At 41.2% G+C, this 13,992-nt stretch overlaps 1 protein-coding gene across 3 annotated transcripts; it reads left to right on the top strand.

The window, feature by feature from the left end:
- The first annotated feature begins 1,198 nt into the window (after positions 1-1,198).
- hao2 (hydroxyacid oxidase 2 (long chain)) lies at positions 1,199-13,834 on the top strand. 3 transcript variants are annotated; one of them, XM_014174059.3, is made up of 9 exons: positions 1,199-1,358; positions 2,479-2,539; positions 10,325-10,477; positions 10,623-10,774; positions 10,890-11,179; positions 11,513-11,731; positions 12,173-12,331; positions 12,419-12,488; positions 12,883-13,834. In XM_014174059.3, the coding sequence occupies exons 2-9, from the start codon at positions 2,520-2,522 to the stop codon at positions 12,936-12,938; spliced, it is 1,119 nt and encodes a 372-aa protein (XP_014029534.1). In that variant the 5' UTR covers positions 1,199-1,358; positions 2,479-2,519; the 3' UTR covers positions 12,939-13,834. The 3 variants fall into 3 exon arrangements, with proteins under 3 accessions (XP_014029534.1, XP_014029531.1, XP_014029533.1); XM_014174056.3 differs by having other exon boundaries at positions 10,307-10,477; XM_014174058.3 differs by having other exon boundaries at positions 1,200-1,358; positions 10,307-10,477; positions 10,890-11,173.
- The last annotated feature ends 158 nt before the right edge of the window (positions 13,835-13,992 follow it).

The following is a 13,992-nucleotide window of genomic DNA, read 5'->3' as shown; positions in this document are numbered from 1 at the left end:
CCCTGATCTAAGAACTGTGATCAACAGCCAGCCTTATGGCCTTAACGCAAGGTGGAATGAAACAATGAGACCCAAACACCTGAGACTACAAACCTATGTAATTTAAGAGGGCAACTTAGACAGAGGTATAGAAAGAGTTGAGGATGCTTGCCAGGGCAGGAGAACACCTTAACAATTCAACAAACATGTTCTGGACTAGCCAAGCAATAGCCTGAGAGAGAGACAGCATGTGGAAGAGGTTTTCTCCCCTCCTCTCCTAACGTGTCTGAGGAGTTGGGAGCGAGATAGACGCAGTGATAGGCATCAGAGCCAGCTGTGGAATAACACAATTTACACGTCACTTAGAGCAGGTAACAGAGCCACCTCCCCATGGCCCTCAGAGGGGCCGCCAACGTGTGAGACTTGGCCAAAGCTTTGGAGTCCCAACCCCAGTCTCAACCCCCAGCCCCTGGCCTGCACCTTCACAGTCTTCGAATTAAAACAAAATAAAACACTCAGCAAAGAGCTGTTTTAAGAGACCTGGCTCTGTTACTGCAGCGGTAAAATTGACTAAGAATAAACCGAATTCCAAGGTAGTAATGAAATAGAGAGACCAAATCTAATTTAGCACCACTACACCCACTGCTGTTTTAGAACGCTTGAACAACGTTTCAGGGAGTTTTGTTACGTTCGTGGCAAGTTCAGACACTGTGACATTTATTGAATTCACTCTTATTTTCTCACTCTCTCTCTGTGTCAATCAATCTCTGTTTCTCTCTCGCTCTCTTTCTCTCTACTCCATCCTCCTTTCTATGTAGTGAAAAGATGTGTAGTGTGGGTATACAGCCTCCTTTGTAGGACATTTCCAGAGGACTTTGACAGTAATGATTTACAGTCAACGGGGTACTGTGCACATGAAAAAATTAAGACAATAATGAATCAAGAATCCAAAAAGCGGTAGTCATTCAACTGTAACCAGGAGGACAGGATACACATGAATGCACACGCACACTGTCTCGTAAGTAATGTGACTGTCGGTCACTCACCCACTCACTCTCACTCACTCATTCAGTCACCTACCCATCCATCCATACACCCATCAATACAATTGAAGAGAAGGGTTGCTATGCTATCCTATCTGCCCCCCTTTATCAGGCATGTACAAAGAGAGAACAGGGGCCCCATACTGCTGACAGGGGAGGTTAGTATTGAGCCAGTGTGTGTGAATGAGTGGTGGGGGGCGGTATCAAAGGAATTCTCCCAAATGGAGTGAGTGGAGCTAGAGTTGCCCTGCCCCTGACACTGTCCTGCCCTGCACACTTGTGTCATATGAGAGGTGACAGGCTACGAGAGCAAACTAGGACAGGTTAAAGGACAAGGTAAGACACCTCACATTTTCCTCCTGTGTGGTTGCCCTCAGGGCCTTTTTACATCAGCTACTGTAGGACTACATCTATTAACATAGTAGAGACAGGGAGAGAGAGAGAGAGGGAGAGAGAGAGAGAGAGGGAGAGAGGAGAAGACACTGTAAACAAAAAACAAAACAAGATGTACATTGCTCAGTAACAACATCACTGCCTGTATCTTTGGGAACTGATATGTAGCTGCTTTCTTTGATAAATATCAAAACATCTGAAGTCATAGTTATTTACATGTGATGTGATCTACAGTAAACCAAACCTTGAATTTTTTTCAAAAGGTCATTTTATTTTCTGTTATATGTATGCTATTTTCCATAGACGTTTATTATAATACACACAGCTGCTCTTCTAGAAATGTACCATAACAATGTGCTTTGAAGTCCCACTGAGAGCGCTGAAATGACCCACATTGACAGGTGTAGAGAGGGAGGTAACTTATCATTCACAATCTATAGGACACAGGTTAACATTCATTTAACATCATGTTCATCGAACGTGACTGATATTTGTGGAGAAACATTACTTTAGAACTGATCGGATCTGAACCTTACCTGCAAGTCTATCTTGCAAATTCTATAGAAGACATAATTGAGGGGAAATAGTATGATCATTGTTTAAACAACTCATTTAAAGGTTTTTAATGAAGGCCTCAAAATTCAACATGAATCGTTTTACAGTAGGCCGCTATGCATTTGAGATACAGTATTATGTCAACAGCCATTTTCATTTGAATGGCAGCTCAGTATACAGTATACTGTTGCTGAACAGTAGGTATTGTACATGTCATGTTCTCTCATTGAATGTGTGATAGCCTGGCATATTATACAGGTAGAGATTGAACAGCTCTGTTTATAATCCCTTTACTCTGTATTGCACTGCCCTCAGGTGTTCATAGATCACATTGTTGTCAATCACAGCATGGGAGATGTACAGTCAAAAGTTACACACACCGCACAACAATTAGCATAATTGAGTTTTTAGGATTTGTGTTTTTTGGCATTGTTTTATTGGAGGTTGACTATATTTTTTTGGCTTTTCAATCTGGGGAAAAATAATGAGTATCTTAATTTTCTTCCAGGTTATGACTCTGCCAGGAGTATTGAAGTTCATTCAGAGACAATGAGCACCAGCTGTAAACGGTGAGTGGTTCTCCATAGATGGTTACTCAGGTCAACAGGTGAACTCAGTGACTGTCAGATACAGTGACATACAGTAAACTCAGATAAAACTGCACAATAAAAACCTCTGTCATGTAAACTCAAAGATAAACCTATGTCAGTTGAGGAGTCACTAACAACCCTGTGATAATTTGGTATGTAGACTACAGTAGTTGTTCAAGTTATTGTGTGCAATGTACTCCAGGTCTGTGGTAAGTCACTGACCACCCTACTATACATGTACTGTAGTGCTGTGTGTTACTGACCATGCTGCGGCTTGCCACATTCTGTGTGTTTTATGTGTAGGCCTAGTATGTATGTCCCCATCTGTGCTGTAGTATGTAATGTGCAACCCCCCTCCCTTCTCTGTGGCTTGCTGTGCCATCAGCACAATTCCAGCCTCTGTAAGCACAATAACGCCAAAGGTCACGGCAGGGTCACACTCACTGCCAGTGTTAATCTCTATGATAGTTTTATTTAACTCACACAAAAGCACACAATCACACAATTGGAATAGATCTAACTCTGAGCTGCATTGCTCTGTTAACCAGACATTCCTGAATGGATTTGTGTGTGTCTATGTCACTGAGGACTAGAGTGATTAGTTGTATCAGAATGATATTAGTAGACCCTTCATAATGTCATTTGACACGTTGCTGTGTGTGTTGCATTTCAGCTGTTTTGCTCACATGAGCACCTCTATTGATGTGAGTTTTTTTTCTTTTTTTTCGCAGATTGACATTTCATGAAATGACAATGACTAGATGAATACATTTATTTAAAAAAATGTATACTGCCTGTTAAATGTCCAGACCAGTCTAAATCCACTTTTTCTTACTGAAAGAGCATGGCCAGAACTTACCCATGCTGTTGCACAACGATTTAAATCAATGAGTCATCGTTTTAGTCAAAGTATGATATATTTTCGCTTTAAGTGACAAATCCGACCTGAACACTTCCTGCAAATCCATGTGAATGCAGTGTTTTTTCTTATGCTATTATATCCAAATTCTTTTCAGCCTACATTTAGTTTCAGGGCTGAGTTTAATTTGAATGTTACCATCCACCAGCATGGCGTTGTTTATTAATCAGAAACAGCTGCAAAGTTCTTCCCCTTCATGACTGAGATGAGCCAAACAGCCTTGTGTCCACTTGGCCGCCTGAGCCATGGAGCAAATTAAAATAGTGGGTGCAAACTTGTGTTTTTGCACTAGGGCTGTTCTAGTCACAGTATTACCGCAACACCACAGTCATGAGTCAACACCACAGTCATGACACCGCAGTACAATTCATGTGACCATTGAGTCACAGTAATCTCCTGTTATGCACTCTGGACATGCATTGGTAGTATGTACCCAACTTGCTAACTACCATCAGGTCCTAATGGCCTGGTACTCAGCACTATATTGTCCCTCTAACCACTCTGATGTCAATGCAAATGCTATCAAAAGTCACATCAAGCACTTGTCATCAAAACAGTATCACACTTTTAATACTCACCCCACTGTGATGATCAATTTGAAGAAAGAAGTTCAACAGCAGGTTGAAACTGAGTGTAAAACATGGTAATTGTGAATGTTGTTTTCAAGCCTAACTCAACGAAACAGATTTGACTTGGTTTCCCAAATTAAGCACTGGGTAGATGCAGGAACAGGGTTGGAGGGCCCATGGTATACAGTTTGGGCGGAATATAACCTGTCGCGCAGAGCATGCTCCTCACACAGTAGTTGATGCTTGGATTTAAATAAGTGTTCTCATATCTATTTGTCAGCTTGCTAATATTAAGCACATGATCTGCTATAAAACCGAAGTAGCCTACCAGGCATCATTGAAAAACAGACGGTGGGAAAGCGTGCTGCATCCATTCTCTAATTCCAGTGCATACAGATGACATGTATTTTTCCTTTGCCCCTGTTCCTGACCATTTGATAATTGATCATTCTAAATCGAAACTAATTGTACATATTAGTAAAGACAAGATTAAATTGAGAATAGTCTGATCCAGAACATTCCAAACATGCTCAGTGGGTGACATTTGCAAGCAGGCCATGGAAGAACTGGGACATTTTAAGCTTCCAGGAATTGTGCACAGATCCTTGCGACATGGGGCCATGCATTATCATGCTGAAACATGAGGTGATGGCGGTGGATGAATGGAATGACAATGGGCCTCAGGATCTCATCACGGTATCTCTGTGCATTCAAATTGCTATCAATAAAATGCAATCGTGTTCGTTGTCTGTAGCCCATACCATAATCCCACGCCACCATGGGGCACTCTGAAAATAAAAAATAAAATACAGAAATATCTCATTTCCATAAGTATTCACACCCCTGAGTCAATACATGTTAGAATCACTTTTGGCTGTGATTACAGCTGTGAGCCTTTCTGGGTAAGTCTAAGAGCTTTGCACACCTGGATTGTGCAATATTTGCCCATTATTCTTTTCAGAATTCTTCAAATTGGTTGTTGATCATTGCTAGACAACCATTTTCAAGTCTTGCCATAGATTTTCAATCAGATTTAAGTCAAAACTGTAACTCGGCCACTCAGGAACATTCACTGTCTTCTTGGTAAGCAACTCCAGTGTAGATTTTGCCTTGTGTTTTAGGGTATTGTCCTGCTGAAAGGTGAATTAATCTTCCAGTCTCTGGTGGAAAGCTGACTGAACTAAGTTTTCCTCTAGGATTTTGCCTGTGCTTAGCTACATTCTGTTTCTTTTTTATCCTGAAAAACTCCTCAGTCCTTAACAATTACAAGCATACCCATAACATGATGAAACCACCACTATGCTTGAAAATATGGAGTGTGCCCCAAACATAACACTTTGTATTCAGGACAAAAATGTATTGCTTTGCCACATTTTTTGCAGCATTACTTTAGTGCCTTGTTGCAAACAGGATTAATTTTTTGGAATATTTGTATTCTGTACAGGCTTCCTTCTTTTCACTCTGTCAATTAGATTAGTATTGTAGAGTAACTCAAATGTTGTTGATCCATGCTCAGTTTTCTCCTTTCACAGCCACTAAACTCTGTAACTGTTTTAAAGTCTACATTGGCCTCAGTGTAAAATTGTCATGCCCTGACCTGAGAGAGCCTTTTTTATGTCTCTATTTAGGTTTGGTTAGGGTGTGATTTGGGTGGGCATTCTATGTCCTTTTTTCTATGCTTTGTATTTCTTTGTTTTGGCCTGGTATGGCTCTTAATCAGGGACAGCTGTACATCGTTGTCGCTGATTGGGAGTCATACTTAGGCAGCCTGTTTTCCTTTGGGGTTTGTGGGTAGTTGATTTCTGTTTAGTACCTGACAGAACGGTTTGGCTGTCGGGGTCTTGGTCAAAGTGTTCTAGCTTTAATAAATTCATGATGAGCACTAACCACGCTGCGCCTTGGTCTACTCTCTTCAACAATTGCCGTTACAAAAATCCCTGATCGGTTTTCTTCCTCTCCGGAAACTGAGTTAGGAAGGACGCCTGCATCTTTGTAGCGACTGGATCTATTGATATTCCATCCAAAGTGTAATGAATGACTTCTCCATGCTCAAAGGTATATTCAATGACTGCTTTTTTTACCCATCTACCAATACGTGCCCTTTTGCGAAGCATTGGAAAACCTCTCTGGTCTTTGTGGTTGAATCTGTGTTTGAAATTCACTGCTTCACTGAGGGACCTTACAGATAATTGTATGTGTGGGGTACAGAGATGAGGTAGTCATTCAAAAATCATATTAAACACTATTACTGCACACGGAGTGAGTCCATGCAACTTATTATGTGACTAAGCACATTTTTACTCCTGAACTTAATTAGATTTCCCATAACAATAGTGTTGAGTACTTATTGACTGAAGACATTTAAGCTTTTCATTTTTAAACTTGTAAACTTTTTGAAAAACATAATTCCACTTTGACATTATGGGATATTGTGTGTAAGCCAGTGACCAACAAATCTAAATTTAATCTATTTTCAATTCAGGCTGTTGTAACACAACAAAATGTAGAAAAAGTCAAGGGGTGTGAATACTTTCTGAAAGCACTGTAATTACTGAACATGTCATTTGCGGCGTGCATGATCATGAGCAAAGTCATTGTAGTCTATCATTTAACTTCCCCTGTAAGAACCATGAGCATGGGCTTGCTTGGTGCCGTGTTGCACAGTTAGTAGAGCATGGTGCTTGCAACACAAGGGCTGTGGGTTCGATTCCTACAGGGACCAGTATGAAAATGTATGCACTGTTGCTCTGGATAAAAGTGTCTGATAAATGACTAAAGTATAAAATGCTTTACTGCAGCCTACCTACCAAAGGTTGCACCATGTCCATTACAATGTAGAAAAACACGTATCTTTCAATAGTTATCAATATGACCAGAGTTTCATCTTATTCTTTATAACTCTTTCAATGGCAGATTCACGGCTGCAATTTATGGAGGATGCCAAAACTTAAAATAGCAATAGATGGCAAAGACAAAGATGGAGCAGTGGTTTCCATCTGTGGGAAGTTTTCCCTATGACAAATCCAGCTCCAGAACCAGTCATAGAGCCAGCTGGCTAATCTTTTGAAAAAAACACAGCGACAACAGATAACATTAGCTAGATAAGATTAGCAAGACAGCTAGCTAGCTAGGTTTAGATTACATTTATTTAACCAAAGAAAATAAGTGATATACAACAATACAGATAAAAACAAATTCATAAAAAAATGGTGTGCAGGTGGGTTTGGAAGCCCAAAGGCTTATATAAAAACCACAAAACAATATACAATAAGTACAAAAATAAAACAACAAAACCCACCAATCATAAATGTACAAATAAACCGATTAGCAATCACAAAAAATAATAAACAGTATATGTTTTGTTGAAATGTGTGTGTGTGTGTGTGTGTGTGTCGGGGTGTGAGTGTGTGAGAGTTGGGCTATATGGAGGAGATTACTGAGTAGTTTGGTTCATCAGGCTGACCCCCAGTCTTCGTTATTGAGGAAATTTTGGCAATGTGAAGATAAGAATTCCAGAGTATGGTATCTCTGTATCTGATAGAGAACTGACTACGTGAGGTGTGGCAGAGGGGAAGGTGAAGGTTATCGCAGCGTCTTGTGTTATATAGATGAATTTCAAAATTAACCTGGAAGAATCCATGGAAGGGGTTAGGTAAACTGTTTTTAAGGAATGAGTATTTGTAGATGAAAATGCATAATTGGCGTACATTGATGTCGTATATAGACAATATTTTGAGTTTCTTAAAGGTGCAGATAGAGCCAGGTAATTAGAGGAGGTGGCCAGTCTTGCAAATGTATTTTGTAAGATGAGTAATTTTTGTATGTAGGAGGCATATGTACTGGCCCAGACAATATAACAGTAAATGAGATATGGGTAAATTAAGCTATAGTAAAGAGTAAGGAAGCAAGACTGATGAACCAAACCATTAATCTTCCTGATGACACCAACAGATTTCATCACTTTGCTGCAGACCAACTGAATATGATCTTTCCAGGACAACTTTTCATCAATAAGAACTATGAGGAATCTAGTGGGTGTGACTTGATCCATATCAGTTCCACCAATTGGGATTCTGGCTTTTTCTTTTTTACAATATTTCTTGTTCTTACTAGTGAATACAATAAAGTTAGATTTTTTTGAACATTTGAAGATAATTTGTTTATCTGAAACCATTCAGAAAATTGGCTTCATTAATTAGTGAATCAAAATTCTTGTGTGATAAAATAAAATTGGTATCATCAGCAAAGAGAATGGGAAGTAAGACATTTATTTTGTATGAATTTTTTTATTGAACCTTTATTTAACTAGGCATGTCATTCTTATTTACAATGACGGCCTACCCCGGCCAAACCCGGACGGCGCTGGGTCAATTGTGCGCTGCCCTTTGGGAAATAACTATATAACCAATTATATGTATAATCAGCTATATACGGTTAGCAGGCTAGCAAGCTACACTGACAGCTGTCAGTGCCCTATTTGTTGATGTTTATCAACTCCACATGAAAATTCCAACACCTAATTTGTGAATGTATAAATAGCCTTCGTCATTCTTCGGAGATGAAACCTAAATGTGCATTTGCTCTCTAGGACAGGACATTACATTGAAATACTGGCATACACCCTATCCTATCCAATGCCGTAGAGAAAGAGATAGGTGAAGTTAAACTAGCCCAGTTCATTGGAAAAGGTACATTGCTAATATTTTGTGGTAGCCAGGCTTGGCAAGGGAAGATTCTGCAAATGGAAAAGCTTATTTGGAAGAAGATTGAAAGCCATGTCCCTTGTGCTTATGCTAGCTTGAGGAGAGTCATCACTGGGGTCCCAATATCTATGTCCATAGATGATATTAAAGAACATGTGAACGGAGGAAGAGTGATAGAGGCCAAAAGGTTGAGCCGTAGAAAAGAGGGTCAAAGAAGTGAAAGCTTATCAGTGCTGCTGAGGTTTGAAAAGGTTTTACCTGGAAAAGTACAGATAGTTTCAATGTCAGAGAATTTGTCCCATCCCCATGGCAGCATTTAAATGCCAAAGAATGGGTCATGTAGTTGTTCAGTGTAAAGGAAAGAAGAGATGTGCCAAGTGTGGAGGGGAACATGATTACGGTGAATGTGGAAGCAATATGAAGGTCAAGTGATGTAATTGTGGGGGGGAACATAGTGCAGCATTTGGTGGATGCCAGGTGCAGAGAGAGGCTCAGAGATATAGAATCATTCATGATGTATCATATGCAGAGGCTGTAAAACAGATTGGTGGAATGAATGTGCTGTGTCACTTTGACACTTTGGTAGTGAACATAGTTTTCATTGGTAAGGTTATCAACACGACTCGGTTTGTGGAAAGCACAAATGCCAGGTTGAAGGTTATAGTGGATACGACAAAATAGTTATTGGGGGTAACATATGTTACTGTTGAAATGGTAGAAGTTAGTAGAGATTTATTTGGTCTTTAAATGTTATTTTCTTAGTAGTACAGAATTAAGCAGACCATGATTGATTGCACACTCCAGCAAAGTAGGTGGCGGCATGCACCTTAAACGTTTGTTTGTGGACCGCCATGATATCATAGAAGAAGAAGTAGTGGCGTCAGCTTCCTCTGGGGGGGTCTATAATAGTTAAACTACTCAAATTAAGACAATGAGATTCATAGGCTGGTGTAATTATTTTTTAGAAAAGGAAAAAGATGAATATGACTGCACTGTTATGTTTTCTGGCATTTTGATTGTGTAGATTTTTTTTCTCTGTTGTGATAATTGCTTAGTATTGTACTAGTCCAGTAGGCATATTTGCAAAAAACATGTGTGTTGACAAGTTGGCTAGTTATGTATTGTGTCCGTAATTAACTTTAGGTTATTTGAGGTCATCTCTGTGCGTACAGACCCAAGCCCAGCTGTATTTCCAATGCAGTGTGTAATGCAGTGTAGCTTAGTTTTATTCACCATCCCAGCAGCGCAAAAGACTCGCTGTTGAGCCAAAATCATTTGGGTCGAAAGTCCTGAAAGCCAGGTTCTGGTGACACCACAACATTTTCCACACTGTATTCTTGTGAAATATGCACCAGAAGCTGTTTGCAGTTATTGTTTGTGTTTCAATTGCACAATTTACAACTCCTTTCAGCTCACAACAAAGTACAGTGTTTTTACTGTGTTAAATCTCCATCAATGCCATAACTATTTCTCCAGTTCTGCTTTTAATACAGGCTTACCTGATAGTGTAATTGACATATTGATAACATTGCTTTACATCTGCTGTCCCTGACAGTGATCATATATCCCACAGAGAGGGGATCCGCTGTGCTGAGATGGCTATGGTATGTCTCACAGACTTTGAGGAGTATGCCAAAGAGCACCTCTCCAAGGCAACCTGGGACTACTACGCAGCCGGAGCAGACGAGTGCTGCACCAGGGACGACAATCTGCTGGCCTACAAACGGTAGGTACCTCTCCCTGTCCTGTAAACTACAAGACATACAATTCAATGTCACAAAAACCACTCAACAACACCACACGTCAAATTGGAGTGCTAGGAAGATCCAGTAACAATGTGACTCAAAATAATCAATTTGTCTCTGTCCCAGGATCCGTCTGCGACCACGGATTCTACGGGACGTGTCAGTGAGTGACACCAGGACCACGGTGCAGGGCACAGAGATCAGCTTCCCCGTGGGCATCGCCCCCACTGCCTTCCATTGCCTGGCCTGGCACGAGGGTGAAATGGCTACTGCCAGGGGTGAGCACTAGGAGGGGTTTAACAGCTGTAGAGGTTGAGCTCTGCAGGTCAATAGCTTTGTTGTCACAGAGTATCCTAGCGGTGATCAACTCAGAATCTCTCTCTCTTTCCTCAGGTACGGAGGCAGTGAACACGTGTTACATCACCAGTACCTACTCCACCTGCTCTGTGGAGGAGATCGTGGCTGCAGCGCCTAACGGCTACCGCTGGTTTCAGCTCTATGTGTACCGGGACAGGAAGCTGTCTGAGTCCATCGTTCACCGTGTGGAGGCCCTGGGATACAAAGCCTTGGTCCTCACCGTCGACGTGCCCTACACTGGGAAGCGCCGCAACGATATACGCAACCAGTTCAAGCTCCCGCCGCACCTCAAGGTCAAAAACTTTGACGGGGTCATCCAGGTAATGGTAAAATAAACATATTTTTTGCTTTCTTTTCTAGATCAAATATTTTTAACAGTAATGATTTAACCGTAAAATCATTTTGGAACCATTTCTCGGACAAAGATTAATCATAATTTTGGGCTAAGAAGCACTTTCAATGAAGAATCTCTATTGAACATTTAGTCCTTTTTAGTCCAGGACTAGGCTTAATCTGTGTCCAGGAAACTAGCCCATAGTGCGCATAGTACAGAGACAGTAGCTGCATTTCCCCTGAGGCGTCCCTCTGTGTGTATATGTTACTGTACTGTATATGTTACTGTACTGTATATGTTTGTGTACTGCATTTTATGTCTGTAGGAGGCTGCGAGTTCTGAAGAGTATGGTATCCCTTCCAACACCCTGGACCCCTCCATCAGCTGGAAGGACGTATACTGGCTGCAGTCTCTCACCCGCCTGCCCATCATCATCAAGGGCATCCTGACCAAGGAGGATGCTGAGCTGGCCGTGGAGCACGGCGTCCAGGGTATCATCGTGTCCAACCACGGAGGACGCCAGCTGGACGGAGGGCCCGCCACGGTAAGAACGGGACAAATTACACCACCTCGTCCTCATGTCCCCTCTATTTCACTCTACAATCAGCAAGCCAAACAATATTTAGTTAATGAAATTGTGATATTAAAGGACAGTTAATTTGAGGCCTCCTACTGTACAACAATGGAGGTGGAACTCTAAGGGAAGATCTCAATTGCATACTTCTCACATCCTCTCTCACATCCTCTCTCTCAAAACCCATTGGATGAGATGCCAGTTCCTCCTCTCTGACCTTCTTCAATGGGTTTTGAGAAGGAGGCTAGGAGACTAGGAGAGAGGACGCGAGGAGTATGCAATTGAGATCTTCCCCTAGAGCTTAACCTCCATTGTTGTACAGTAGGAGTCCTCAAATGAACTGTCCTTTGTGTCATGGCTAAGTAGGATTTTCTTCTCTACCTCCCTCTGCTCTCTCTATCTACCACACAGATAGATGCCCTATCTGAGATCGTGGATACGGTGCAAGGGCGTATCGAGGTGTATCTGGACGGGGGGATTCGCACCGGTAGTGACGTGCTGAAGGCCGTGGCTCTGGGAGCCAAGTGTGTGTTCATTGGGAGGCCAGCCGTGTGGGGCCTTGCCTATAAAGTAACTATTAACGTTGTGTGTCATCGACCTATTAAGTTAAGATACTGAGAGTAACGAATGTCTTGCTGCCTGTGTTTGTTCCCTCAGGGTGAGGAGGGAGTGAGGGAGGTACTACAGATCCTCAACGATGAGTTCCGTCTGTCAATGGCTCTGTCTGGTGAGTGAGGAACAAAACTTCTTACATATAAATGAAGGATATTCATTTGAGGCAGTTTGCTACAACAGGAAAATAATTCTACAGCAATAGGAAATGTGAATTATTATGTGGATTATAATTAATGGACATTGTTGTAGGGGTTGATATATTTTTCGTTAGAAGAAATCAAGTCTGAATTTTCGAAGTGGAAATGACAAAGTTTAGAAGCCTTTTTAAACCTCAAATACACTACACATTTGCATTTCCTGCTGTGCAAGAAAATTCTTAGTAATAAATTAAGATTCTACATATGTAATTATATTTTTTCCAGTCTGAGATTAAAAATCCTTAGCTATCATTACATCAACCTCATAACAATGCAACACTAATGTTTTGTTGGTCTTTCCTCCCCCAGGGTGTAGGAACGTGGCTGAGATCAACAGGAACCTCATCCAGTTCTCTAAACAGTGACTTGACAGCAGGGGTCGCCAGAACCAGCCAGACGACTATGACGACGCAGCAAAACGGAGCTGTCTTCTCAATCAATATGACTTCGAACTAAACTGGAATTTGGGACAACAAAACAATACCTGTCACGTGAATCATAATGAACTGAAACTGAATCTGACATCAATCTAATGCATCCTCAACTTTAATAGTTGAATCCAATGTGGCTGCCCGAGTTCTTGTGGGGAAATGACTGGACATTTCAACACAAGCAGCTTCCATATGATATAACCAGCAAAATATGGTTATCACTCAGCTGAGATATGTTGACATGATATAGATCATGCCGTTTAACCTATTCCTAACTCTCAATGGCTGCAGGCCCAGTGTTAACCCATGTATGGGTGAGAGAGGCCTGATATTGTGTCTCTGATATGGTGACTAAAGTTTAGTGAATTGTGAAGGTGGTCTGCTTTTAGATCGTCTAACAGAGATCCCTCAGTCAAAGCAGATCTGAGGGTGAAATGATTGATCGCTTCTGGTTTGATTGTAATAACTGTTCTGGATGGTGAAGTGGAATACGGTTGTGAATGCAGCAGTGAGAGGAGTGTGGTTGATTGGTTGATAGAGTGATGTAACATGGCCGTTTGGGATTCCAGTTCCTAATCCTCTGAGAACAACAGTGTGATTTGATTCAGAACACTGGAGACACAATGACATGAAAACTCATAGAAATAAGAATGAATAGAATGGACTTGGAAGCGCTAACCCTGGCAATTGACTGGTAAACTCATGGGTACACTCGCAATGGCTGCCTGGTGTTATGATACAATAATTTCCATGGTATTTTGGAATGTTCCATCAACTGATTCTGGAGTGCTGTGGTAATGTAAAATGTTCATTAAAATGATGCTAACTGATGTGGCTCATGCAATGGAGTGTATTCTTATAATGTCAGTTGAGTTGACTCAACAAATCACAGCACAGATTGAAGGGATTCTTCCTGATTTTACATCCTGGCATGGGTACACTCAAAATGGCTGCCAGTCCACCCATTATGCCATCATTGACTTGAATT

Source organism: Salmo salar, chromosome 25 (genome assembly GCF_965601325.2).
Source record: "Salmo salar chromosome 25, fSalSal1, whole genome shotgun sequence".
Classification (NCBI taxonomy): Eukaryota; Metazoa; Chordata; class Actinopteri; order Salmoniformes; family Salmonidae; genus Salmo; species Salmo salar.
The sequence above is the reverse complement of the archived record's forward strand: the minus strand, read 5'-3'. Positions and strand labels throughout refer to the sequence as shown.